This window comes from Coregonus lavaretus (genome assembly GCF_964263955.1).
Source record: "Coregonus lavaretus genome assembly, chromosome: 18".
Classification (NCBI taxonomy): domain Eukaryota; kingdom Metazoa; phylum Chordata; class Actinopteri; order Salmoniformes; family Salmonidae; genus Coregonus; species Coregonus lavaretus.
Window position 1 is genome coordinate 28,898,245 of NC_140005.1, and position 27,437 is coordinate 28,925,681.

A 27,437-nucleotide genomic window follows, 5' to 3' on the forward strand; every position below is an offset into this window, starting at 1 on the left:
ACTCGGTCCAGTAGTTCAAGGAACCGGTATAACGAGGTTGTCACAGAATTGGGACCCGAAGAAGTGCGATGGTTTTACAAAGAGGACAAAAAAACGTGGAAGCCTTTCATTGGACACGACTCTTTGAAAATTGAGGTAATGTTCCGTAAATTCTGCGAACTGAACCCTGGCACGACCAAGCGCCAAGGCTCTTTGGGCATGGATGAAGGGTATGAGGAAGAGAATGCAAGCGGGGTGGAAGCGACAACTGGGGGGTCGAACGGAGTGGAGCGAACAGGGGGGTCGAACGAAATCGAGCGAGCTGGACCAGTGCCGGAGCAGAGAACTAGGGTTCATAGGGACAGGGGTTCGATGGAGAGAACAGACTCCACATACGAAAGAGACCTTGATTCAATAAACATCAACGTAGAGGCTGTATGTGTCAGGGGTGGGCTGTATGAGGTGGATGTCAAAGACAGAGAATGCTATCCTGTGTATTGGAATCGTAAGTATCAATAGGAAGCATCCTCTTTACTCCTTATATACCCAGCATTCATGTCTAATTTGTTTTGCTTACAAGAGGGTTATTCTTTAAAGTATTTTAGTCGACATCTACCCATGTTGCAAAGTGCTATTCATCTGCCACTGGCAAGCAAACGCCTCAGTGCCAGATGTTGAGTGGTGCCGATAATCTCTGGTCTTAATTCCTGCTGCGTATCTCTCCAATGAGAGGCTGCAGACTGCATGGACAAGTCACTACCAGGTCACTACAGAGAATAACTCGTATGCACTCACGAGATCAGAGGTCGCATGGCATGGTGTCGCCATCGCTCATTCATGTCTCCTATGCAATCTGCCTCTGTCTACAATATGCTTTAATGTACAAATATAGGCCACATATATAGTCACAATCCGGAATAGAGTCAGAACCATCGCATTTCAGCAACCTAATGAACCGAAAGTTTATCTGTGCCACCTATCACAAACCGACAAAAGTGGCCTATTATTAGTCTAGCCACCATCCCGGGCACTGCCTCCATTGAATGTATCTGGACTGTGCCAACTAATTCATGGAGATTTCCAAGAAAGCCAGCCATGGTGATAGACCTGGTTGCTATAGAGCCCTGGATTACTTGAGCAAGCCAGACAGATATTTCATTTTCCCTGAAGGGATGCATGGCTAACTGGCTGAGTTCACCTAGAGGCAACACAGTGACAGTTGGTTTCCTAGGATCTTCCAGCTAGATGTTGTAGTCAGTTTGAGGCTCTGTGACTGTTTGGGCCAGTAATATCACTGTTTGACATGCATGAGCTAGCCTAGGCACATATCTTCTTTCACTAGAGTGTTTTGTTGAGTAAGACATTTCTAAGGATCCATTGGTATTTTCATTATCCTACATCTGTACTCTCTGCACCACATCCAATGATAAATGTAACCTGAATACAAATGTAGGCTACTGTAAAAGTGATTCCGTAATAGGTGTTTTCTGTCTTTGCTGCTCTATACTATAGATAGTGCTGCTTAGGCATGTGTTGGTTACTACCTGTTTGTATGAATAGTCACACCCAAGCTCTGTGCCATTAGATAGAAGCACACATTACACAATGAAGTGTTGTAGTCATGCTCTCACCAACTACTACTAATTCTAAACTAATCAGTTCTGTAATCAACTTTGGCCTCCCTCCACACTCCACTGAGATTGCCAATGCCTAGCTTTATGGGTTGCGTGCTGTGTCAGCACCACACACATAGAGTTGTTACCTGCTGGCTCATGCTACGCTACTCATTTTTGTCTTTGATTACCCTAGCATTTTGTTCTCCCGTCTAGAAAACAATCAAGGGGAAACGTTGAAAGAAAAAAAATGGATTGCTTTGTAAATCTGTCTCTCTAACTACCCCCTGCTCCATTCTCTCTCCCACCCTCAGAGCAGGAGAGCATCCCTGTCATGAGGGGCCAGTGGTTCATCGACGGCACCTGGATCCCATTGGAGGAGGACGAGAGTGACCTCATCGAGGTGGAACACCTGACCCGTTTCCTTGGGCAACAGATGCAGGACAGCTTCGACTCTGACTCTGTGGTGGCCAAGACAGTCGACAGCAAAGATGGTGAGAGAACACCGGGGCTTGTGGGAGATGTGGTTTAGGCCTAAATTAATATTTATCAAGTGTAGGCCTATATCAAGTATATAATGCATGAATCTAAAGACTGAATACCAGTTGTCTCCAACCCTAGTCCTGGAGAGCTACAGTCTGGGCAAGCTTTTGCTCCAGAGCAGAACTGAAACGGCTGATTCCACTAACCACGTCTTGATGATTTGTTGATTAGCTGAATCAGCTAGTTCTCCAGGACCAGGGTTGGATACCAGTGCTGTAGCCATGCTCTCTCACAATCTTCATCTGTGAAGTTCTGCCAGCTCAATCACTACTAACCTGATAATTCCAGAAAGGTACTTATCTATAAAGAACTAATACATAATGCAGTGTGATAGCAGCTGTCAAATGGGGTTCTCTGTAGATGGTGTCTGGGTTAGTTATGGACTCCATTAAAAATAACACCCACTCCCATTACATTTATTTACCTTAGCCCCCTTATCAGAACTGAAAAGTGTTGTTGGGACTCATAAACCATAACGTATTAGCTATCAGGATCTCCCTGTAGACCAGCTAGGGGAAAAATACCAGTTTGTCTTTATGAGGCTGTTGATTGTATTGTGTTAACCCAGAGTGTATTATAGGTAAAAGTGTGTTTTTCATGCAAGGCGCAGACAGCACTTCGTTTCAGGAATAGCTTGTTGGAGCACTCAGAAAACAAATGACAAATGGAATCTTTCAGTCAGCAATCCCCTCCTGAATGCAGTCTTCAGCCCTGTGAGATGGCTGCTTCTTCTGTGATGAATGTGAGGGTGTGTGAATGAGTTTCGATACCAACGGTATTAAATCAGTATGTCACCAGGAGAGATTGTGTGTGTGTGTGTGAATGTTATTGTGTATGTGAGGGAGAATGTCACAAATGTGTACGAGAGAGGGAAGGAAAATGTCACCTGTATGCTTGCCTTTGTGTTTGTCTGTGTGAGATAGGGCAAATGCCACCAGTGTTGGTGTGTGTGCTGTATGTGTGAGAAATCATCTGACACATCAAAGCTAAGCTTGAAGACAACTTCTATCTCGAACTGAGAACAAGTGCTGCTTTCCTACCAACCAAGGCCAGCGCCATCTCCTCAGTGTATGGCACTCTGAATTGGACCATAACAGTTTGCACACAGTGATTAACCTCCCATTGTAAATGATCATGACTTGCTCTGACTCACTGGTAATCAAAATAAGTTTAGTCCTTGAATGGTTCCCTGCTCTGTATAGTCATCAGTAGACTGGCTGGCTACTGGAGGTTGCCTTATCGCCACGGTAATGCACTGTTCTCTCAAGCGCCTGCCCGGTACTAGCTACGCCACTCAAACTTAGTCACAGACATGAACTGGGTGGAAAGACAGAGGTCGTTGCCTCTCTCCACTCACTCACTCTCTACTATCCTTGTCAGGACCAAACAATTGATTCCCATTCAAAATCCTATTTTCCCTTAAACCTAACACTAACTGTAACTCTAACCCGAATTGTAAACCTAAACCCTAAGCCTAAAAAAGCATTATTCCTTGTGGCGACCGGCGAAATGTCTCCACTTGTCCGGATTTTCCTTGTTTTACTATCCTTGGGAGGACTTCTGGTCCCCACAAGGATAGTAAAACCAAACCCCACACACAATCAATCAATCTCAATCTTCTCCACCCCCCCCTCTCTCTTTCTCTCACTCTCTCCATCTATCCCTCTCTTTCTCACACAGCCATATACACAAATATAAACACACACCAAATCCCCCTCTGGAAGCACTGCCACATCCCATAATTTCAGTTTTGAGTCACCTCTTCGACAGAATACAAAACTGTTCTGTTCTAACATTTCACCACATTTAATGAATTCATTCATTCAAGGATTCACTTCGAAGTTATCTGTTCACACATTTTGCAAAAGCCAATTAACACTTGAAAATGACACCCCTGAACAGTGAGTCTATTGTACCATATACAGTAGCTTACCGAATCGGATGCCCTGATGAAGGCATAACTTCCGAAACGTGTAAGCCTGCCCGGACTAAAATAAAAAGGTGAAATGAAGTGACATCTTTTTGTATTAAATGTTCGATGTTATTGAACTTGGGATTTTATTTGAAGTCATTGTCATATATGGCAGAGCACCCAGCTAGTAAAGTGAGAGTGCCCATCTGTTACCCCCTCCACAATACTGCATTACCCTCTCGCTCTCCTTCTTTCCCTCTCCTTTCCTCTCCTCCCCCCATCGTTCTCCCTCAACTCTCTGCGTCTTTCTCTCTCACCCGCTCACCCTTCCTCCCCTTCTCCCTCTTTCTCTCACCCTCTCCCTCTTTCTCTCACCCCTCCCTCCCTCTTTCTCACCCTGAAACCCCAGCAGCCAGCTCAAAGCCTAATGGAGCAGAAAGCAAGTGGTGTGGCTTGCAGGCATGTTATGTAGGCATGAGATCATCATAATGCAGGCAGAACGAGGGCTCTGTCCTCTCCTGCCTTTGGTTACTGCTGCTTTGTCAGTCAAAAAAGGTTCCTCATTCCTCATCAGGCTTCTGTGGCAAAGAGTGACAATTTGCCACTTCATTTGTAGTTAATGGCTGCCGTTGGTGCCTAATTTGAGGATGGAAATTGACAGTTGCCACAGATGGTGGCCCACATGGCAGCTGTACTGTGGAGGGTTTACTGATGATTTCGGCAGCTACTGAAGCTGGCAATAGGCTGATTCACAGAATACAGAGAGTCTGTCTTACTTGCCAGTCTGGCTTGGAAGTTCCTCTCAGAGGAAGAAAGAATGTACAAAGTATCACTATGAGAGTGTTTGGCAAACAAATATTTGATACTGTAGGCCTGTACGCACTGCACTGTCGCACGCGCTCTCTCTCACACACACACACACACACACATACACACAGAAGTGGAAACTTGGGAACAGAGTTGCTCCATGCAGTGTGACTGAGATTGCACCTCCAGAGAAAAGTCCCATTGGGGCTCCATGACCCTCTCACTGTGATTACACCATTTAAGGAGCAGGGTGTTAATAGCAAGAGGCCCCCTGTTGGCTCCCCTCTCAGGTTTTAGGAGGCCTGAAGTAAGCTTAATGTGACATCTTTTTGAGTGCGGACCCATTACACCTTTTGTTTGTCAGACCTTCTGTTTAAACATGCACTGGGTTTGTGTCACTTAGACTGTGTGCTCACTGTGCTGTGTATGTCATAATCTCTGGTAGATGTGTGTTTACTGTGGGTATATGCCTGCATGTGTGTCTGTCTGTGTTGGAGTGGTGGGTGATGATGGCAACAGAGAGATGCGAGTGTGTGTGTGTGTGAAGGGACTGTGTACTGATGTGAGAATCTATCATATGGGTGTGTTTTGAAGGCGTTTGAACCAGTAGAGAGATTTGCATGTGGGCTGGCTAGAGGCTAGGCCAGGGCTCATGACGGTGGGGAGTACTTCAGTCCGTCAGGCTCCTGGAGCATCAGGGCAAAGGTAATGTGTCAACAACACACACAGGTCATAACATCACATAATGTCATGTCACAGCTAGGGCTGGGAATTGCCAGGGACCTCACAATACAATATTATTACAATACTTAGGTGCCGATACGATATGTATTGCGATTCTCACAATAAATTCTATATGTATTGCGATTCGATACTGTGATTTTGTGATTCGATGTTCCAAACATATTGCTCACCATATGTCTGCTGCAGAGGGACAAGAGAGGGCCATGAGAAAAGAAGATGGAGAACAAGCTATGAAGGAAAAATAGTGGAGTGAGTTAGTAGGCTGCAGGTACAGCCAACTAGCAAAATAAATGATATTGCGATATTGTCAAAGTGATACGATATATTGTCAAAAGTAATATCCCGATATGTAACTGTATAGATTTTCTTCCTCCATCACTAGTCACAGCTCTAGTCTACAACCCAGGACAATTGTCATGGCACACTATGACATTTACATTTAGCATACATATTCGCTACGCTTTCAATAGCTAGACCAGATACTGTAACTGTAGCAATCTGCTGTGCTGGTCTTTTTCCTGGGCGATTAAATTCAAAGCTCCCAGCGGAGTAGACAAGCTCTAATCCAATGTGAAATTTGGAACGTCATTCCATTTGAGATGTTTATGGTGCTCTAGCTCAAACAGAGAAATCCACACCAATGGACCTTGATTCAATATATATATAGGCCAAAACAAGCTCAGAGCAGGCCATGTCAAAATGCAATCTCTCTATACTCCATAACACTGCCATATTATCTCCAATTGACAACATCCAGAAATGTACAGCATTGAATCTCTAAACCCAAGCATAGCCTATAATTACGTGCACACAAGCCATCTTCAGTTCAGAAAACAAGTCAAATCAAATTTTATTTGCCACATGCGCCGAATACAACAGGTGTAGACATTACCGTGAAATGCTTACTTACAGCCCTTAACCAACAATGCATTTATTTCTTAATAAAAAAGTAAAATAAAACAACAACAAAAAGTGTTGAGAGAAAAAAAGAGCAGAAGTAAAACATATAACAGTAGGGAGTCTATATACAGGTGGGGTACCGGTGCCGAGTCAATGTGCGGTGGCACCGGCTTGTTGAGGTAATATGTACATGTGGGTAGAGTTAAAGTGACTATGCATAAATAATTAACAGAGTAGCAGCAGCGTAAAAAGATGGGGTGGGGGTGGGTGTGCACTGCAAATAGTTTGGGTAGCCATGATTAGCTGTTCAGGAGTCTTATAGCTTGGGGGTAGAAGCTGTTGAGAAGTCTTTTGGACCTAGACTTGGCACTCCGGTACCGCTTGCCATGCGGTAGCAGAGAGAACAGTCTATGACTAGGGTGGCTGGAGTCTTTGACAATTTTGAGGGCCTTCCTCTGACACCGCCTGGTATAGAGGTCCTGGATGGCAGGAAGCTTGCCCCCAGTGATGTATTGGGCCGTACGCACTACCCTCTGTAGTGCCTTGCGGTCGGAGGCCGAGCAGTTGCCATACCAGGTGGTGATGCAACCAGTCAGGATGCTGTCGATGGTGCAGCTGTAGAACTTTTTGAGGATCTGAAGACCCATGCCAAATCTTTTCAGTCTCCTGAGGGGGAATAGGCTTTGTCGTGCCCTCTTCACGACTGTCTTGGTGTGTTTGGACCATCTCAACCTGTTCCACTACAGCCCCGTCGATGAGAATGGGGGCGTGCTCAGTCCTCTTTTTTTCCCCTGTAGTCCAAAATCATCTCCTTTGTCTTGGTCACGTTGAGGGAGTGGTTGTTATCCTGGCACCACCCGGCCAGGTCTCTGACCTCCTCCCTATAGGCTGTCTCATCGTTGTCGGTGATCAGGCCTACCACTGTTGTGTCGTCGGCAAACTTAATGATGGTGTTGGAGTCGTGCCTGGCCATGCAGTCATGGGTGAACAGGGAGTACAGGAGGGGACTGAGCACACACCCCTGAGGGGCCCCCATGTTGAGGTGTATTAATGCTGCATTAGTAGAAATTTTAATGATTCAGTAATATACATCAGTAAGCAGGATATCCAAGACAGTAAGTTAAGCAGGATAAAGCTTATTTGTTTCTTGCCACTGTTGTATGGATATGATGTGGTCCCAGATGGATCAGCTGATTCATGTGTCTGTCTCCAGACCCTCAGTGGGCGGCGTAAGGTAGTACAGTCATTTCTTTCTCTATCTCTCTCTATATAACTATCTTTCTCTCTCTTTATCCCTCTTTCTCTCCTCTCTATCTCTCTCTCTCTCTCCCCCTGTCTCTCTTGGTCTCCCTCTTTCTATCTATCTCTTCCTCTCTCCCAGCCTGTCCTGGCAACAATGGCACAATCAGCAGCTTTCACCCCCCCACCCAATCCCAGCCCAGCTGAGGAAAGCACTGCTGTCATTTGCAAGTCTGATTTCTCGGTCCTAACCTCAGCTCAAATGGTATAATTATATCCCAATCCGGAATGGAGATCCACATTCATTTGTTAATCAAATGCCTGAAAGGATAGGAGACCTCTCAATACCATGTCCACATCCATAGTTATTCTGCTTGACTGATTTGAGATTATTTTACATTCCAATACACCAACGTTATCCTAAAGTCTTGCTATTATCCAAATACAACTACCCCTCGACAACTTGCTTGCGACTGGGTATTCTTGATGGACCTATCACAGCCTATTTATAGCTGTGAGTAAATTTGAAATATAAAGCAGTCACAGCACAGCATAATACCTTTATGGCCAGCTGAGCTCCCGGCTCAGGTTTCTTATGGTTTAATAGGAACACCCTCGTGTTGACTAACACTCGTTAAACATAAACTCAGCCCACAGCTCAATCAGCTAAGGCCATTACTCCCCTCCAACAGTAAGGTCCACAAACAGAGCTCTGCCGCAGGGCAAGGCCTAGGTCATGTTATCTGATTCAGCGTGACTGGTCCTTTTAGGACAGGGCTCAGACTGAGTCCCAATGTCCTTGTCACTGCACAGGCTGACTACAGCCATAGGCTATGTGATGACATCAAGTCTGACACACTGGTCTAATGGAAAGACATGTCTCTAAATGAAACCCTGGTTGCTTGATAGCTGAGAGAGAGAGGGAGACTTACTGTATGGCCAGTGTGTGGGAAGGAGAGAGCGGTTGCTTGGCCTTTAGGAAATATCTTAGAGGGCAACTTCCTCCTCTGTTCTCAGAAATGGTTCTCGCCTCTGTTCTCAGGAATGGATATCCTTCCCTGAAGTTTTTCTGACCCACTAAAATAATTAAGCTCCTTAGTTTTTTAGATTGAAAACATGAGCAAGGGGAAAAAAGCTGTAAGGCAGGCTACTTCTAAGAAACTGCTCTGTAGGAGGCCCACTCACTTTGGATCGTTGTGAAATCCTCTTAAAATATTAAGCTGTTAGCCCTCCAATATTTTTTCAGGCGCATACTTTAAATTTGATGTTAGAACGTTGTTTTGCAATTTGTACTCAACCTGTTTGACAAGATGAATGATAGATAGCTGGCTGAAAGTACTGTACAACCATATACCCCTATATCACTATATGTTATGTCATATATCATTGTCATGTAGCCTCCATTGACCAACCATTTGGTCGGAGGCAAACAGTCATAATTCTAATGTTATTAAATTATTTTATACAAAACTATCTGTTCATTACCAGCACATGATATAGTCCACACTGAGTACCCTAAAGGCAGTAAAACAAGAATAAGGTTTTTACATGTTGTTAAGTAGGATTCAGGTGCTACCTCTGTCATCTTGGGCATATGTCAAACAGCGCTGCAATTGGGTTTCAATGGTCCCTCTCAGCTCAAGATTGTGTGCAACAGCAAATATTGACACGTTAATTAAGCCACAACAATGAAGAGCCATGTTTATATAGACATAGGGACAGGTTTTATTCAAATGAAGAACTTTGCTTGTCAGTTGAACGACGCTAATGAAATTCAGCAAAATGTATTAATGGTTAGGCTATACGCTTCATACATTTTTCCTAATTAATTATTTTTTAAATAATTTTTGAACTTTTACTAATGCTCAATTCTGTGACATTTTCAGATGCGAATACTAGCCAACAGCTTCTAACCAACAGCTAGTGTTCTGTACTATACACACACAAGACCCAGGGTGGCTACCTGATCGCAGCGCTGCTTGACAAACACCCCAGTGTAACAGTGATGGCAGTGGGTAGCCCTTTGTGACAAAACGCCAACGTCATGTCTTTTACTCACTCTCTCTTGGTTGTTAGTTCTCTCCCACCTGCCCCCTTTCTACCTCCCCTTTCTGTTCAAATGGAGTGGATATCAGCCGAGTGCTACAACTAAATGTCTCAAGCGCAAGCGCTGCTCAGGTACTGTACGCCAGCCTTTTTTAAATCTCCTACATTATATCTGCTATACTCCCTCTCCCCTCTAGATCTTAGGTCTTGATTGAACTAGATCTTTGCTCACCCTTTTGAGCTCTCCCTAGAACTAAGCCCAGTTAGACACCCCAACCCGCTCTAGTAGAACTGGATCTAGATTAGACTCCTCCTCACTCCTTTAGTTTAAACTGGGCCTAGTCATTAGAATGTCCCCCTTTCTGTGTCCAAGAGTATGTCACTAGTACTGCTACTGCTTTCTGGACTTTTGGAGGATACCTGCAAGTCTTGCTCCGGTCTGTCTGTTAGTGGTGGTAGAGCTAAGTAAGTGGAGAGTCATTTAGCTAGTAACATCCTTCCATTCTCTCTAAATCCAAATAGGAAAACGATGGATCTGAGCTCAATAAGCTGGTTCTCCAAAAAGCCTCCCCTTCTCCGCCTCTCGTTCCCTCTAGCGGCGTGATCACATCTTAATGAACCTCCCCTATCACCACCACAGCTCTGAAGAGAATGAACAAAGCTCTTTTAGAGATGAGAGGCACCATTCAGGCCCCCATAGCACACTCTGTGCTCTGCAGTCTGCACTGTGAGCTCCAGCATTGCCTCAATGGATGGAATAACTCTGCTCCTCTATTGCTGGCAATAGGAGTCTCTGCACTGTCTTCAGCACCCTAGAGTAGGGGTAGGCAACTAGATTCAGCCGAGGGACAATTTTTTTATTTTATTAGTAGGAGTACTTGGGAACAGATTTCCTCAATTAAACTCATTCTTAGCTGAATTCATGATTTGTCTTTTGACCAAAAACTAAAATCCCCCCCTTTCAAAGAACTGTGGGGGGCTGGATCACTCGCGGGCCGGTTTTGGCCCACTGTCCGACTGTTGCCGACCCCTGCCCTAGGGCCACACTTCAGTTAAACTAACCCCAGTATACACACACAGTAGGTTGCAATCCGGTAACCTGGAAAGACCTGGGTTGCATTCAGCAGGCACAAAACATTCTCTACCATTTCGTGCTTAATGAATGTGACCCTAGTGTCCTAGCATTGAGAGTAGTGTACTCCCTCTGTGGCTCTCTACATGGTGTTGAACCCTTCAGAGGCTAGGAACATATCTAAGATGTTTGGCAGACCCTAGTTAGGCATTGCTTGTAATTGTCACACTAACTCTCCCATGCCAATTTAGAGACAATACTGCTCTGAGCTAGCATCCTAACAATAACACTGTTTTAACACGACAGTAATTAATTTGAGGAAAGGAGCTTTGCCCTTGTTTAGTGGCATAATGCCCTACCTCAGGAACAAAGCTACAAGAGGCTCTCTCTCGCTCTCTTGTCTTTCTCTCTGTCTTTCTCTCTCACTCTAGTTATAGCTCTTGGTCTCTCACACGGTCTCTAAATCTATCTACAACTTTTTCTCCCTCTTCCCTCGTCCTCCCTTGCTCTCCGGGGCATAGTTGGAAAGCCTCCCATGTAAACCTCTTAACCTCTCTGTGGCTGACTGTTAGATCCTCTGGTGTGCTTTGATCCAGGCTTCCCCCTCTTCCCCTCGCTGCCCTGCTCTGCTCTGCCTTGCCCTGGCCTGGGATCCACTGTAAAACAGGATGCTGTCTCTGAGAAGCTTGTCCATCTCATTTCCCTTCTCATTTGGCAACATGAGCACCTTCCTCATTCCCTACCCAGTCAGCCATGATTTATTTATTCCTATGGCTGGCTAATGGGGAAGACTGAGTACCTCCTGTCTCCTCAAGACATCATATTTTACAGTGGACTCAGAGTAGGTGTAGGCTAAGTGGTGAGGTTCTGTCTTTCCCTACTGTACTTCTCCGGTCATTAGAACGGATCATTCTATCCCTGCTGCCCGCCGCCGCTTCTGTAGAGTACTGTAGTAAGATGATGTACAGTAGTGTGGTATAGTGATGGTTGTCAATTCCATATAAATTCACCTCCTGAATCGGCTGAATTGAAGTGGAATTGATCCCTATCTTTGTGTGATACTTGTTGTGAAGCATGCGTGTTATCCCAAGTGATTTCCAATGATAAATGAAAACGTGCTACTCTAACCCGGTGAAAAGTTCTGCAATACTGAAAAATCTTTACCCTCAGGTCTTCCAATGCAATAAATTCTTATGACCATCGACTGGATTGAGTTTTCTTTTTACTTTGTCTAAAGCTTCTTGGTTGGGATTCAGTCCCATCCCTTCTACACATCCCTCCTCTCTTAAGCCCCAATGGGTTACATCTCCTAAATGGAAACCAATTCCAATCGGTCCACCAGCTAACACAGCTTCTTCTTCATGGGTTAACTCCTGAGCTCCTGCTTGTCATTCCATTAAGCCATTTTGGATCATTAGGCCTCTGAGGGGCCCTGAATGGAGACTGATCAACCGGAGCATCCATGACTGCTCCTCAATCCTCACTTCGCTGATGAGATTAGAACAGGGACGCCCTGCTTTACCCCTCCACAATGTGACTCACAGAAACACTGTTCTATTCTCCCCTGTTGGTTCTACAACCCTTTTCTCAGATGCCTCCTATTAGGAGGTGGAAAGATGAAGAGAACGAGGGGGAAGGAAGGGAAGAAGAGCTGATTTCAGGCTTTGATGTCCCCTACTCTGTAGATTGGACTAAACTGACTGCATTAGTTAATAGTTTGCTGAACACCTGCTGAGTGTTTGCAGAGCATTAACAAGCTAATGCACCAGCAGTAATCTGGACAGGAGCGAGTGCTCTGGAGACAGAGTGATACCAGCGTGAGCCCTGCAAAATGACCTCCAGCAGGCCACAAATGTGCATGTGTCTGCTCAAACGGTCAGAAACAGACTCCATGAGGGTGGTATGAGGGCCCGACGTCCACAGGTGGTGGTTGTGCTTACAGCCCAACACCGTGCAGGACGTTTGGCATTTGCCAGAGAACACCAAGATTGGAAAATTCGCCACTGGCGCCCTGTGCTCTTCACAGATGAAAGCAGGTTCACACTGAGCACATGTGACAGACGTGACAGAGTCTGGAGACGCCGTGGAGAACGTTCTGCTGCCTGCAACATCCTCCAGCATGACCGGTTTGGCGGTGGGTCAGTCATGGTGTGGGGTGGCATTTCTTTGGGGGGCCGCACAGCCCTCCATGTGCTCGCCAGAGGTAGCCTGACTGCCATTAGGTACCGAGATGAGATCCTCAGACCCCTTGTGAGACCATATGCTGGTGCGGTTGGCCCTGGGTTCTTCCTAATGCAAGACAATGCTAGACCTCATGTGGCTGGAGTGTGTCAGCAGTTCCTGCAAGAGGAAGGCATTGATGCTATGGACTGGCCCGCCCGTTCCCCAGACCTGAATCCAATTGAGCACATCTGGGACATCATGTCTCGCTCCATCCACCAACGCCACGTTGCACCACAGACTGTCCAGGAGTTGGCGGATGCTTTAGTCCAGGTCTGGGAGGAGATCCCTCAGGAGACCATCCGCCACCTCATCAGGAGCATGCCCAGGCGTTGTAGGGAGGTCATACAGGCACGTGGAGGCCACACACACACTACTGAGCCTCATTTTGACTTGTTTTAAGGACATTACATCAAAGTTGGATCAGCCTGTAGTGTGGTTTTCCACTTTAATTTTGAGGGTGACTCCAAATCCAGACCTCCATGGGTTGATACATTTGATTTCCATTGATAATTTTTGTGTGATTTTGTTGTCAGCACTTTCAACTATGTAAAGAAAAAAGTATTTATTAAGATTATTTCATTCATTCAGATCTAGGATGTGTTGTTTAAGTGTTCCCTTTATTTTTTGAGCAGTGTATATATTTTTAACCCTTTAGTGTGTGTACTTTACTGTATTTGTACTTGGGATATCACTTTTCAACAGTAAACGTTTTTTAAAACGCTGGAGGACGTCTTTTAATGTCCACCTCTCCTAGGAATCCTTTTGTCCTGGACTCTTGAACGCTGTCCTTTTAATCCCTCCTGATTGGCTCTAAGCACCGCAGGGTTTGGTCTGGACCAATGCCGAAGTACCCTGTCACCTCTTCACGTACTGTACCATACAGTACGTCTGAAGTGGCAATCAAACCTCAATGTGACCGGCTCACCCCAGTCAACCGGTTTCATTTATCGTTCATGTTTTCACTCTTACTTGCCCTGTTGCTGTTGCCCACTAGGATAAAGATGCTGAAATCTAATATAGTCCTCTGTATAGCCCATCCACAGTGGTGATCGAGCTTACCATAGAGACCCAATTGGCAATTGTGTGGTACAATATTATCTCACAATCTACTGTAAACAGTCAATGACACCCAAGCAATCAATGGGCGGGTAAGAGTTGAAATATGCAGACTTTGTGAACCTGTGTGCTTCTTCAATATGTTATTTTCTGGTTCTCAAGTGACGCTCTGCAGATCAATGCCCTAGTCTGTATTTGATCGAGCGCTAGACTAGACCAAACTTTCTCCTTGTTGAGTTGGATGTAAAATTAGGAATTTGTAAATCACAATTTTGATGTGTACTTTCTGTCTCTCTCCCTGCATTCGTTCATCTTTCCTCTTGTCCTTTTTCTGCTTGCTCTCACCTCTCATTCCCGCTTCATTTCTTTCCAATTTCTTCATCCCTTCTTCCTCCATTTTTTCCCCTTCCTCCCTTTCCTACTTCTCTAACCCTCCCTCTCTCTCTTCCCCCTCTGCAGCTGTCCACAGTTTGAAATTGAGTCGTACCCACGTGGACTGGCACAGTGTGGACGAGGTCTACCTCTACAGCGATGCCACCACATCCAAGATCGCCCGCACTGTCACCCAGAAACTGGGCTTCTCCAAAGGTTAGAGGTCACTGACTGACTGCCCACTTTTCTGTTGAACCCCTCCTCCCCTTCACCACCCCAATATCAAGTCAACCTCTAGCTAGCCACAACCTCCTCGGCCACTTGTGGGGATTGGAGAGGTGTAAGCAGCCAGCTCCATATTTTCATCCCCAGTCGGAGGAGATTAAGAGGTGGATCTGGCATGAGTTCTCAATCTCTTCTGACTGACACACACAAATCCACTGCCGCTGGAAATCTCCTTAGTGCTGTGCCGGCCAGACAGCAAGCAGCAAATCCTATTTCCCTAGTGTGTAGAGCTGGGGTTCTCAAAGTGGGGTCAGCAGACCCCTGAGGGGTCCGCGGCCAGATACAAATAAAATGTTACAAAAAGGGACAAGGGATCTGTGGATTAAGTTTAGAGGGTGTAATACAATATAATATTATTAATCGACAATGTATGTTTTTAACCCTGGGTGACATGGGCCTGGGAGGCTCACAGGGATATTGGTATCCACTGTACTCTACCAGTTATACATTTTTGCAACTCAATACTTTTCATATTCCCCCTATTATATATATATTTTTCTTTCATAAATGCACTGTAATTTAAGCTTTAAAACTGCAATGTTTTCTCTCTGCCTCATGGCAAAATGTGTAGAATTGCAGGATATTAGCTTTAAAGCTGCAACAACAAAAAATCTCTGCCCCATGACAGAATGCGGGCCTTTAAATTGTTCCTTCTCAGGGCCCGAGACTTGGTTAGTCCGGCCATGCACTGCCGAAGTCATAGTAAAACTCCTTGTATGCTATTTTTTATCTCACTCGAGTTGTGTTCTGATTGAGGGGGTCCCTGATTAATTTACTATCACAAAAGGGGATCCCGACCCCAAATAGTTTGAGAACCCTGGTGTAGAGTAGTGTTAGCACAGGAAGCCAGCTCTGAACAAGGCCACACATGCAGCCTGAGCCACAGACAGAGCGGGAGGCCTAGAGTTTCCTACTGCCCCTGTAAACTCAGTCACCTTATTGCTACTTTAAAATATAGGATGGCCTAGGATGTTCATAACCATATGCATGTTGTGTGGTCAATTCATTGTAGCCTCTGTGAAATGTAATTTCACGATTGAGGCTATCAAGTCTTAATCATGAATCAAGATTTTACTCATATTGAACACAAGCGAACAAATGCTGATGAGCAAAACATTGTTGGAATTTGTTGGGCAATGTGCAGCCACCCAGTATGTTGATATTTTCGTGACGCTGTCCCCCTCTCCACCGCCTGTTAACCCCGTCTCCATCCCCTGTCCCCTCTGTAGCCTCCAGCAGTGGTACACGGCTCCACCGGGGCTATGTGGAGGAGGCCTCCTTGGAGGACAAGCCCCCCCAGACCACACACATCGTGTTTGTGGTCCACGGCATTGGACAGAAGATGGACACAGGACGCATCATCAAGAACACTGGCATGTGAGTGCTCTCTCGTTTACTGTGTGTGCATATTATAGTTATTCTACTGGGCGACATGGTGCTGCCAACATCGTGGAGGGTCATGTGTTGATCTCTGTATATCTATGGCTATGAAATAACATGGTATGCATCCCAAATGGCCCTATTGACCATGGTCAAAAGTAGTGCGCTATAAAGGGAACAGTGGGCCATTTGGGACATAGCCATGTTGTTTTTTCCACTGTGTGTGGAGAGACTGTGGGCCAGCTTGATATACTGTGTGATTATGTACAGTGAGGAAAAAAAGTATTTGATCCCCTGCTGATTTTGTACGTTTGCCCACTGACAAAGACATGATCAGTCTATCATTTTAATGGTAGGTTTATTTGAACAGTGAGAAACAGAATAACAACAAATAAATCCAGAAAAACGCATGTCAAAAATGTTATACATTGATTTGCATTTTAATGAGGGAAATAAGTATTTGACCCCTCTGCAAAACATGACTTAGTACTTGTTGGCAATCACAGAGGTCAGACGTTTCTTGTAATTTGCCACCAGGTTTGCACACATCTCAGGAGGGATTTTGTCCCACTCCTCTTTGCAGAACTTCTCCAAGTCATTAAGGTTTTGAGGCTGACGTTTGGCAACTTGAACCTTCAGCTCCCTCCACATATTTTCTATGGGATTAAGGTCTGGAGACTGGCTAGGCCACTCCAAGACCTTAATGTGCTTCTTCTTGAGCCACTCCTTTGTTGCCTTGGCCATGTGTTTTGGGTCATTGTCATGCTGGAATACCCATCCACGACCCATTTTCAATGCACTGGCTGTGGGAAGGAGGTTCTCACCCAAGATTTGATGGTACATGGCCCCATCCATCGTCCCTTTGATGCGGTGAAGTTGTCCTGTCCCCTTAGCAGAAAAACACCCCCAAAGCATAATGTTTCCACCTCCATGTTTGACGGTGGGGATGGTGTTCTTGGGGTCATAGGCAGCATTCCTCCTCCTCCAAACACGGCGAGTTGAGTTGATGCCAAAGAGCTCGATTTTGGTCTCATCTGACCACAACACTTTCACCCAGTTCTCCTCTGAATCATTCAGATGTTCATTGGCAAACTTCAGACGGGCCTGTATATGTGCTTTCTTGAGCAGGGGGACCTTGTGGGCGCTGCAGGATTTCAGTCCTTCACAGCGTAGTGTGTTACCAATTGTTTTCTTGGTGACTATGGTCCCAGCTACCTTGATCATTGACAAGATCCTCCCGTGTAGTTCTGGGCTGATTCCTCACTGTTCTTTTGATCATTGCAACTCCACGAGGTGAGATCTTGCATGGAGCCCCAGGCCGAGGGAGAATGACAGTTATTTTGTGTTTCTTCCATTTGCGAATAATCGCACCAACTGTTGTCACCTTCTCACCAAGCTGCTTGGCGATGGTCTTGTAGCCCATTCCAGCCTTGTGTAGGTCTACAATCTTGTCCCTGACATCCTTGGAGAGCTCTTTGGTCTTGGCCATGGTGGAGAGTTTGGAATCTGATTGATTGCTTCTGTGGACAGGTGTCTTTTATACAGGTAACAAGCTGAGATTAGGAGCACTCCCTTTAAGAGTGTGCTCCTAATCTCAGCTCGTTACCTGTATAAAAGACACCTGGGAGCCAGAAATCTTTCTGATTGAGAGGGGGTCAAATACTTATTTCCCTCATTAAAATGCAAATCAATTTCTAACATTTTTGACATGCGTTTTTCTGTATTTTTGTTTTGTTATTCTGTCTCTCACTGTTCAAGTAAACCTACCATTAAAATTATAGACTGATCATGTCTTTGTCAGTGGGCAAACGTACAAAATCAGCAGGGGATCAAATACTTTTTTCCCTCACTATGTATACGGGTAAGAGTCTAGCTTCATTTTCAGATATTAGACGTGAGACATTTCTAATTTTGTCAAAGTTGTTTTCATTGCAAGTTAAAGCGTACTGTTAGCTAGCTAGCTAACGATAGCTGGCTGGCTCGCTAGCTAACGTTACATGTATGATCTGTGTTGTAATAATACAATTTATTATTCGTATCTCAGAAGGCCATTTGCATTGCTAGTTATAGCCTAATGTTAGCTAGCTAGCTAACATTGAACCTAGTTGTTTCACTTTAGCTACCTGCAGATTTATGCATGGTAGTATTGCCGAGTTGAAAACAACTGGGAACTCTGAAAAGTTCGAAGTCAAATCATCACGTCAGTGATCTTCATGTCGGAAAGTAGGAGCTCTAGAAAGAGGCCTGAGTTCATGCGTTCGAATTCCGAGTTGCATGACCGTTCAAATCTATTTTTCCCAGTCTGAGCTCGTTTTTTTCGAGTTCCCAATTGTTTTGAATTCGGCATTATTTGGGATTATGGTTAATTTTTTAGCTAGCTCGCTAGCTAGCTACATGTCTAAACAAAAGTCTCCACTATGCAAGTAACCATTTCACTGTACCGTTTACACCTTCTGTATCCTGTGCATGTGACAAATAAACTTTGATTTTATTTGATATAGTGTGTTTTTACCAGAGACAGTAATGTGGAGAACAACATGACCTGCACCAAAGTCAGATTAGGATATAGGCCAAGGTCTAGATAGTGTATTTTTACTACTACTTTTTGCTACTACTTTCACTCTTAGTCTTGACATTTTTGGTTGTTTACTACACTACCTTATTCACTCTGTTAAGCACATGGCCTCATGTGAATCCTTAAAGAGATGGGTGGGGCTAAGGCTTAAGAATGTGTGAACAATGCTGAATGGGTGTAGACAAAGAAGAGCTCTCCAGTAGGTGTACCAAAACATTCACGGGCCATTTTCTCAAAAGTGGGGTTACAAGTTTAGCAACTTTCAAAGCAGAATTACTTCCCCATTGTTCCTCAACTGCTAGCTCTGAGTCTCTACTTTTATCCAATGTAAAAAAAAAAATAACAATTTCAAATATGACCGTATCCAGGTGGTGGGTCACATTTGTCTTCTCCCTTCTCCATCTCTATCTTTGATTTCTCGCTCGCCTTCTACCACCTACTCTCTCTTTCCACCTCTCTCTCCACCTTCCCTATCTCTACCTTCCCTCTATCTCTATCTTTTGTGTTCTCCCTCGTTCGCGTTCTGCTTTCTTAAAAGGCTGACCTTACACTTTCAATAGGAGATTTACTTGATTACTGTGAGGAGACCAGATGATCTCTTTAGCGGTGACTGGTAATGACAGGGCACGAGACACACATACACACACTTTTTGGGATTAGACCCTGCTTGTACAAGACTCACAACAGTTAATCATTCATTTCTGACATTAAATACCTGGTAATGATTTTTTGAATGGAGTGCATTTCACACTCTTATAAATGTATTTTCTATGAGTCATTTAAGTGATGATGCATTTGTGTTGACATTTTCAAACAATACAAAAAATATGCTGCTGGCATTTATGTATTTTCTTGCACTTCAATAAATATTAATCTGTACTTACAGTCCTGTGTGATTACAACTTTTAAGGCCTATTCTAGGTACCCAGACAAAGGACAGACCTACTTATAGCTCTCTAGTTCTGTATATACAGTGCCTTTGGAAAGTATTCAGACCTTGACATTTTGTTAGGTTCCAGCCTTATTCTAAAATTGATTTAATTGTTTTTTTCCCCCTCATCAATCTACACACACAACCCCATAATGACAAAGCAAAAACTGGTTTTTAGACATTTTTGCTAATTTATTCAAAATAAAAAATTGAAATATACATTTACATAAGTATTCAGACCCTTTACTCAGTACTTTGTTGAAGCACCTTTGGCAGCGATTACAGCCTCAAGTATTCTTGGGTATGACGCTGCAAGCTTGGCACACCTGTATTTGGGGGGTTTCTCCCATTCTTCTCTGCAAATCCTCTCAAACTCTGTCAGGTTGGATGAGGAGCGTCGCTGCACAGCTATTTTCAGGTCTCTCCAGAGATGTTTGATCGGGTTCAAGTCCGGGCTCTAGCTGGGCCACTCAAGGACATTCAGAGACTTGTCCTGAAGCCACTCCTGCGTTGTCTTGGCTGTGTGCTTAGGGTCGTTGTCCTGTTGGAAGGTGAACCTTTGCCCCAGTCTGAAGTCCTGAGCGCTCTGGAGCAGGTTTTCATCAAGGATCTCTGTACTTTGCTCCGTTCAATCTTGGTTTCATCAGACCAGAGAATCTTGTTTCTCATGGTCTGAGAGTCTTTAGGTGCCTTTTGGCAAACTCCAAGCGGGCTGTCATATGCCTTTTTACTGAGGAGTGGCTTCCGTCTGGCCACTCTACCATAAAGGCCGGATTGGTGGAGTGCTGCAGAGATGGTTGTCCTTCTGGAAGGTTCTCCCATCTCCACAGAGGAACTCTGGAGCTCTATCAGAGTGACCATCGGGTTCTTGGTCTCCTTCCTGACCAAGGCCCTTCTCCCCTGATTGCTCAGTTTGGCCAGGCGACCAGCTCTAGGAAGAGTCTTGGTGGTTCCAAACTTCTTCCATTTAAGAATGATGGAGGCCACTGTGTTCTTGGGGACCGTCAATGCTGCAGACATTTTTTGGTACCCTTCCCCAGATCTGTGCCTCGACACAATCCTGTCTCGGAGCTCTACGGACAATTCCTTCGACCTCACGGCTTGGTTTTTGCTCTGACATGCACTGTCAACTGTGGGACCTTTATATAGACAGGTGTGTGCCTTTCCAAATCATGTCCAATAAATTGAATTTACCACATGTGGACTCCAAGTTGTAGAAACATCCTCAAGGATGATCAATAGAAACAGGATGCACCTGAGCTCAATTTTGAGTCTCCTAGCAAAGGGTCTGAATACTTTTTAATAAACTAGCGAAAATGTCTAAACCTATTCACTTTGTCATTATGGGGTATTGTGTGTAGATTGCTGATTTTAAACAAAAATCCATTTTAGAATAAGGCTGTAACGTAACAAAATGTGAAAAAAAGTAAAGGGGTCTGAATACTTTCCGAAGGCACTGTGGTCTAGAAGGTTCCGGAATAACACAACTGCCCAAGGCCGGCCCTATATAGTAACACAGAGTGTGCTGTCCCTCTCTCTGCCAGGGGCTTAGGGACGCTTAGCAGGTAGCTAAAGTAGACCAAGTCAGGCCAGCCCCAACTGTAAGCCTCATTCCCTACACTGCTAGGATCAGGCTATTGGCCTTCTCTCAAGCCTCAATAGGAAAGATCTGCCACGTCTAGCTATCTGTCTTCCTGTTCTCTCTCTCTTCCCTTTTTCTCTCTACCTTTTCAATTGAACTCTCTCTAGAGGCTTGGCTGTGTTTCACTCTCAAGCAACACTCAAACACTTTCAATCGACATCATCGTTCCTTTCTTTCTCTCAGCCATCCACCCCACTTCTTCTGTATCTTCAATTCTCTCTTCCCCTATCTCTTCTTCCATACTTCTCCTCTCCAATAGGAATAATGACTGCTTGTTCTGAGTGGCAGGGCATTAAGGACAGCCTCTCGGTATGATCCTCTTCATGTGTCAGAAGGGGTTTGTGTTAATACCATTAAAGCCAGTACTGCGACCCCGTTCACCAGTTAGCCACTCGAGATAAACTCTGCTTGCCAACGATAGGTGACCTAGCCTCTAAACATAAAAGCCCACCAGACAGACTGCATGATAGACTGCATTAGCACTAGGCAGCGTCACAGACCATTTCACCTTAAGGCCAAAGTCTCTCCCCGGTCGCCCTGTTATGTCAACAGCAGCCACTCTAATTTTGTGTGTAGCTAACGTAGTAAGCTAACGTAGGCTGCTAGCAGCCATTGTGAGTGAATGGACTGCGTCAGTGAGTGATGAAATGGATGCACGTCAGTCCTCTCAAACATGCACAGTCAAAAGTGAAAGGGAGAGCAAACACAAGGCACAAAGGATTCCCTGGTGTGGACCATTTTGTAAAGCCATTCATTCACCCAGCAGTAATGTCGTACCAGTAACAACCTACTGCGAGGATGATTGCTCGCGATGAAATGTGTTGATGTTGGTATGTTTGTATCTGTTAGTGTATTTTTTTTAAATTTCACAAAGCATTAGGAAATGTATTAAACGCTAGCTAGAGAATGACAATTTTTAAGACCGACACTCAAGAGACAATCCTTATGCACATAGCAATTATGTTGTGTGTGTGTGTCCAGGCTAAGGGAGGCAGTAAGGAAGATGGAGGAGAAGCACTTTTCAGAGCACACAGAGGAGCACGTGGAGTTCCTGCCTGTAGAGTGGCGCTCCAAACTGGCACTGGATGGGGGTAAGGTTAAGGCTTGTGTGTGTATTGTGTGTCTGTTCTGAGTTGTATGTTTGTATGTGGTCTTGTTCTATCCTCGTGGGGACTTAACACAAGGATAGTAAAACAAGGAAAATTCTCCCTTGTGGGGACTTTAGGTCCCCACGAGGACAAAGGCTATTTTAAACTTAGGGGTTAGGGTTAGAATTAGGGTAGTTAGGTTTGGGTTAGGGAAAATAGGATTTTCAATAGAAATCAATTTTAGGTCTCCACAAGGATAGAAAAACAAAGTGTGTGTGTGTTCCATGTGCTGTCCTCTACACTACTGCTGTGCTGTCTCCTACTCCCTCTAATTTCCTAATATGTCTGTGATGCACATAGTATTCTATAGCTTTACTGTTTTAGCCAAGTGAATAGAAGGTGATTTATTAATCTGAATGTAATAGATTAGTAAAAATATAGAGGCTAAACAAAGGCTTTCCCATAAAGAAATACTTAAATATATCTTGATGGTATTGATGGTTGAATCGTGTGTGTCTTCCTGCAGATACAGTGGACTCCATCACCCCAGACAAGGTGCGAGGACTGAGAGACCTGCTCAACAGCAGTGCCATGGACATCATGTACTACACCAGCCCCTTGTACAGGGATGAGGTGAGACCGAAACACACACACACACAGTGGGTTTAAGCCCTCAAATCTCACTTGACGTCTGTATTGGCCCTGGTTAATTGACAACACCCTCCTCTCACCTTCTCTTTATCTCCAGATCACCAAGGGCCTGACGTCGGAGCTGAACCGCCTCTACACCCTGTTCTGCTCGAGGAACCCTGAGTTTGAGGAGAAGGGGGGCAAGGTGTCCATCGTGTCTCACTCCCTGGGCTGCGTGATCACCTTTGACATCATGACAGGCTGGGACCCGGTGAGGTTCTGTCTGCAGGAGCACCAGGAGCTGGAGGAGGAGCTAGACCTGAGATGGGTCTCTTACGAGGAGAGACTCCTGCTGGAGCAGCTGCAGCTCACCAGGAACAGGTAGGCAGGGTGGTGGGTCATGGGAGGAATGGGATGGGTGTCTGTGTTACGGTTGAGAGGGCTATCTAGACTGTGTCTAGAGACAGCTAGGGTGTCTGTAGGAAGGTGTGGTGTGAGTGTTTTGTTAATGGTCTGAATACTACAGTAACAGTATTACTCAAATCCCCCCTCTCCTCCTCAGGTTACGAGAGCTGGAGGATCAACTTCAAGGCCTGGAAGCCTCCAAACCGCTAGCACCCCCTGCTCTTAAATTTAAGGTACAGTCTGCTAACTGCTCAAAAGAAATCACCCAGGACACAGAACTCAAGATGTTAATGGAAGAAAGTAACAAGATGACTAGCAAAGATTTGAAGGAAGTATGGTGTCTATTTCCTCATCTTCCCCAGGTGGAGAACTTCTTCTGTATGGGCTCTCCCCTGGCAGTGTTCCTGGCCCTGAGAGGGATTAGACCAGGGAACAGTGGAGAACAGGACCACATTCTGCCTCGCTCCATCTGCCAGAGGCTCTTCAACATCTTCCACCCCACGGATCCCGTGGTGAGACACAGACAGACAAGACAGACAGACAGGACACGACACGACACGACAGATGCCCTTCACCAGGGCTATTCTATTACAGTATTGGAGGGCTGAAACATTGGGTAGTTGTTTCTACCGGGTAGTTGATTGCATTCTAAATCAGTCCCTTGATTTAGAGTGGAAAAGTGTAAAACCAGCCTCGAGGGCCAAATTTGAATAGCCCTGTCCTACCCCTCACCTCTCATTGCCTCTGAGCCTTGATCGTCTTATGGATGATTAGACCGAGGGATTTTTCCTGACCAGAGGAAAGATCGGGTGCTAGACTGACTGTGTGATTGGTTTGTCCCTCCTGCAGGCCTACAGACTGGAGCCCCTCATCCTTAAACATTACAGCAACATTGCACCTGCACAGATACACTGGTAAGAGTTCACAAAGTTAATTCATTCTCATGTTACATATAAACTTGTGAAACTACTACTTACTGTATGGACAGTGACATGTGTTTTTCTTCTCCTAGGTGTAGTGCTATAGACCCCACACCGTACGATGAGATCCGTCCCACGTTCATCAACCCGCAGAAGGACCCGACGTCGGACACAGATAGCATCCCCAGCCCCTCCACCTCCCCTGTCCTGGCCAGGAAATACTATGGAGAGTCCATCGCCAGCATGGGCAAGGCCAGCATACTAGGTGCGTCTGTCAGTCATCTGGTTGATCCTCTTTATAGAACCTTGTTGCCTCAAATCACCATGCATGTTGCATGCACATTATAATGACATTCAATTCTTAAGTATGAGTGCCTTCGTAACCTGTGCACATGACGCAGATTCAAACTCGGGGTGGTCCAAAGCTAGAAGGGAAAGAATTAAACTTCATTGTAAGATTACCTCACTCAGCAGGTTCTCATAGATTTTACATCCAGTCATTTGTACAGCAGATATTCATAGACAGCACAACATGTCCTGAGCAGACAAAGCTGGTGGTTCCATTTAAATGTACGTCAGCATGTACCCAGTATGTTGTGATGGAGTTGACATCTATTATTGGACTCACTCTACAGTATTTCTATCACAGACCCACCTGACTGATCATTGGAGATGACACTGGTAACACTGCCATCTTGTGGAGAGCGCATGTAAAGACCGGAGCTGTAGTACTGGGTCTACTTCACTCACCTTTGTCGCAACCTGTGTCTAAAATTAAGCCTTTGCTGTTTCTCTCTTTCTATCTCTCTCTCTCTCTCTCTGTGTCTAGGAGCGGCCAGTATCGGTAACAGTATAGGGAAGGGAATAGGAGGGATCCTGTTCTCTCGGTTCTCCCGCTCTGCGCCCTCCGGGGTGTCCTGTGCCATCGAGGCCGGGACCCCAGAGGGGGAGGAGCCGAAGAGGACCATCGACAGCCAATCAGCTTACGGCCTGTCGTCCACCTTGTCCCAGTCCCCCTCCACCCTCATAGACCATTCAGGTTAGTTCAGCTACATTTCAACCCATTGTTTTGAGTTTTTAAAAATACAGTTTCAGGAATAATTGTATTGAAATCTATGTAATAACAAGTGCCCTTTCGTAATATCTCCCACCCCTTTCAACCCCCCCCAAAAGAGAGAAGGAATACATCATGCTAATTCACATCAATAAGAGTGCTTGACTGTTGCAAGCCACTGTCCATATTAACTGTTAAGTACCCTTTTTGAATGTGTAGTAGTTAGGCCTATGCAGTACACAGTAGTTAGTCTAAAATGTATTCTCACAGTGAGTCTCTTTGTTCTACAGTGGAAATGGAGCGCCGCATCGACTTTGAACTCCGTGAGGGCCTTGTGGAGAGCCGCTATTGGTCTGCGGTGACCTCTCATACAGCCTATTGGGTCTCACATGATATTGCGCTATTCCTACTGACGTTCATATATAAGCAAGCCAAAGTGCCAGACGCCACAGACAGTCCTGACCCAGAGTAAACGCACAGAGAGAGACTCTTATCATGTCCACACTCACACATAGCATCTTTATTACCCTCTGTTACTCCACTCTCTCTAACTATTTTTATGCTAACACACAGACCTCCTTTCGCACTGTTTAGGATGGATACACACTCACCCAAGGGTGACACATTGGATTATGGCCCCCTAAGGGGGTGCAGCCTGCCTGTCACTGTGATGACCAGTCCCATTGCATGCTCCGTGAAGCATGGGGGCAGAGTAGGATCCTCTATGTATCCTCCCAGCCAGTCCAGCCGCCAACGAGTATGTCAGAGATTCCATTGCACACTACCGAAGGGTTCTCCTCTTCCTCTTAAGATCAGTCTCTGTCTGAAACTGCTGCCCTCCCGGATGTACCAATCTCCTACTCCCCCTATGTGTAGCAGCCATGGTTCAGCCCAACCCAAAGCTCGCCTCTCCTCCACAGACTCTCCATGGAGCTGTGGGACGCACAAGCCATCCTGGACCCCTCAGTAACCTCCCTCACCCACACTGGTCTGTATCTTCTTACCCTGAGTTAAGTTTCCATCGATAAGGACTTGGGCTGGATACTGGTACACTCAAATAATGGAAAGACTTATGAAGGAAATAAAATGTGTGTAGCTTCGTCTCAAAACGTATGTTACTGTCTGAGCAAACTCAATGCAACTTTCAAAGGGGTCTAAATGTTATTTCTATAATAGAATGTTAATATATTTCCCTAAGAAAATAATACGACAGTTTGTTTTAGAAATGTAAAGAAGGGGGAGACGAACTTGTCTGGTTTTTATTCGGATATTCCACGAGGATGCTGTACGAGTTAGTGTTCCTTCTTTTCATTACCATTTGACCATCGAGTGACTTTTACGAAGAAGTAACAATCGACAGTAGTGTGCATAATCCTCACACAAAGTTCTGCAAAAAGCCATTTTTGTAAATGTAATTTTCGTTTTTTTTATACAACAAAGTGATTAGATGACGTATAACAGCATTACCTTATGTCTTTGGTTTTAGTAACTGAGTGGTGCTGTGTGGCAAACTTTGTTTTCTTTGAGGTACATTTGATCGTCTCATCTTTGGCTCCAGAGAGTGAGTGACACCGGCTTGACTTTCACTTGATGTTCAGATGACGTTCACACAATGTTAGCAGGACATTCAAGTGACACAGACATACGTCCATGTGAAAGTCAAGCATGGTGAGTGTAATTTTGCCTATAGCCAGCCTTGACCAGTAACTTACCTTATTGTCATTAAATGTAATTTAGTTTATCTTTTAGTCACCCAGAAGCAATGTTAGGTCCCTGTATGGAGCTCTGAAATGTACCCTCCATTTTATGTTACAGAGCAACTTTTCAATCTAACCAAAACACAGGTGAAAACAGTTCTGTTCAGATGGATAGTCTGAAGTCTGATTTGATCCTAATGTATGCAATTCAAGAGTCCAATCAAAAGAGAGATCATGTCAATGCTTCATTTTGTGGTTGGATGGAGGAGCTGTCACTCACAGGTTTGAGCCAGTAGAAACTCTCCTAAGAAACCTTGAGAAGGT

At 45.0% G+C, this 27,437-nt stretch overlaps 1 protein-coding gene across 2 annotated transcripts; it reads left to right on the top strand.

The window, feature by feature from the left end:
* The first annotated feature begins 6 nt into the window (after window positions 1-6).
* LOC311146026 (phospholipase DDHD1-like) lies at window positions 7-26,528 on the top strand. 2 transcript variants are annotated; one of them, XM_084182467.1, is made up of 14 exons: window positions 60-484; window positions 1,907-2,086; window positions 9,814-9,915; window positions 14,594-14,722; window positions 16,021-16,168; window positions 22,301-22,410; window positions 22,934-23,040; window positions 23,156-23,418; window positions 23,600-23,675; window positions 23,805-23,954; window positions 24,292-24,356; window positions 24,455-24,627; window positions 25,192-25,401; window positions 25,707-26,528. In XM_084182467.1, the coding sequence occupies exons 1-14, from the start codon at window positions 139-141 to the stop codon at window positions 25,886-25,888; spliced, it is 2,241 nt and encodes a 746-aa protein (XP_084038593.1). In that variant the 5' UTR covers window positions 60-138; the 3' UTR covers window positions 25,889-26,528. The 2 variants fall into 2 exon arrangements, with proteins under 2 accessions (XP_084038594.1, XP_084038593.1); XM_084182468.1 differs by lacking the exon at window positions 9,814-9,915 and having other exon boundaries at window positions 7-484.
* Window positions 26,529-27,437: the final 909 nt, after the last annotated feature.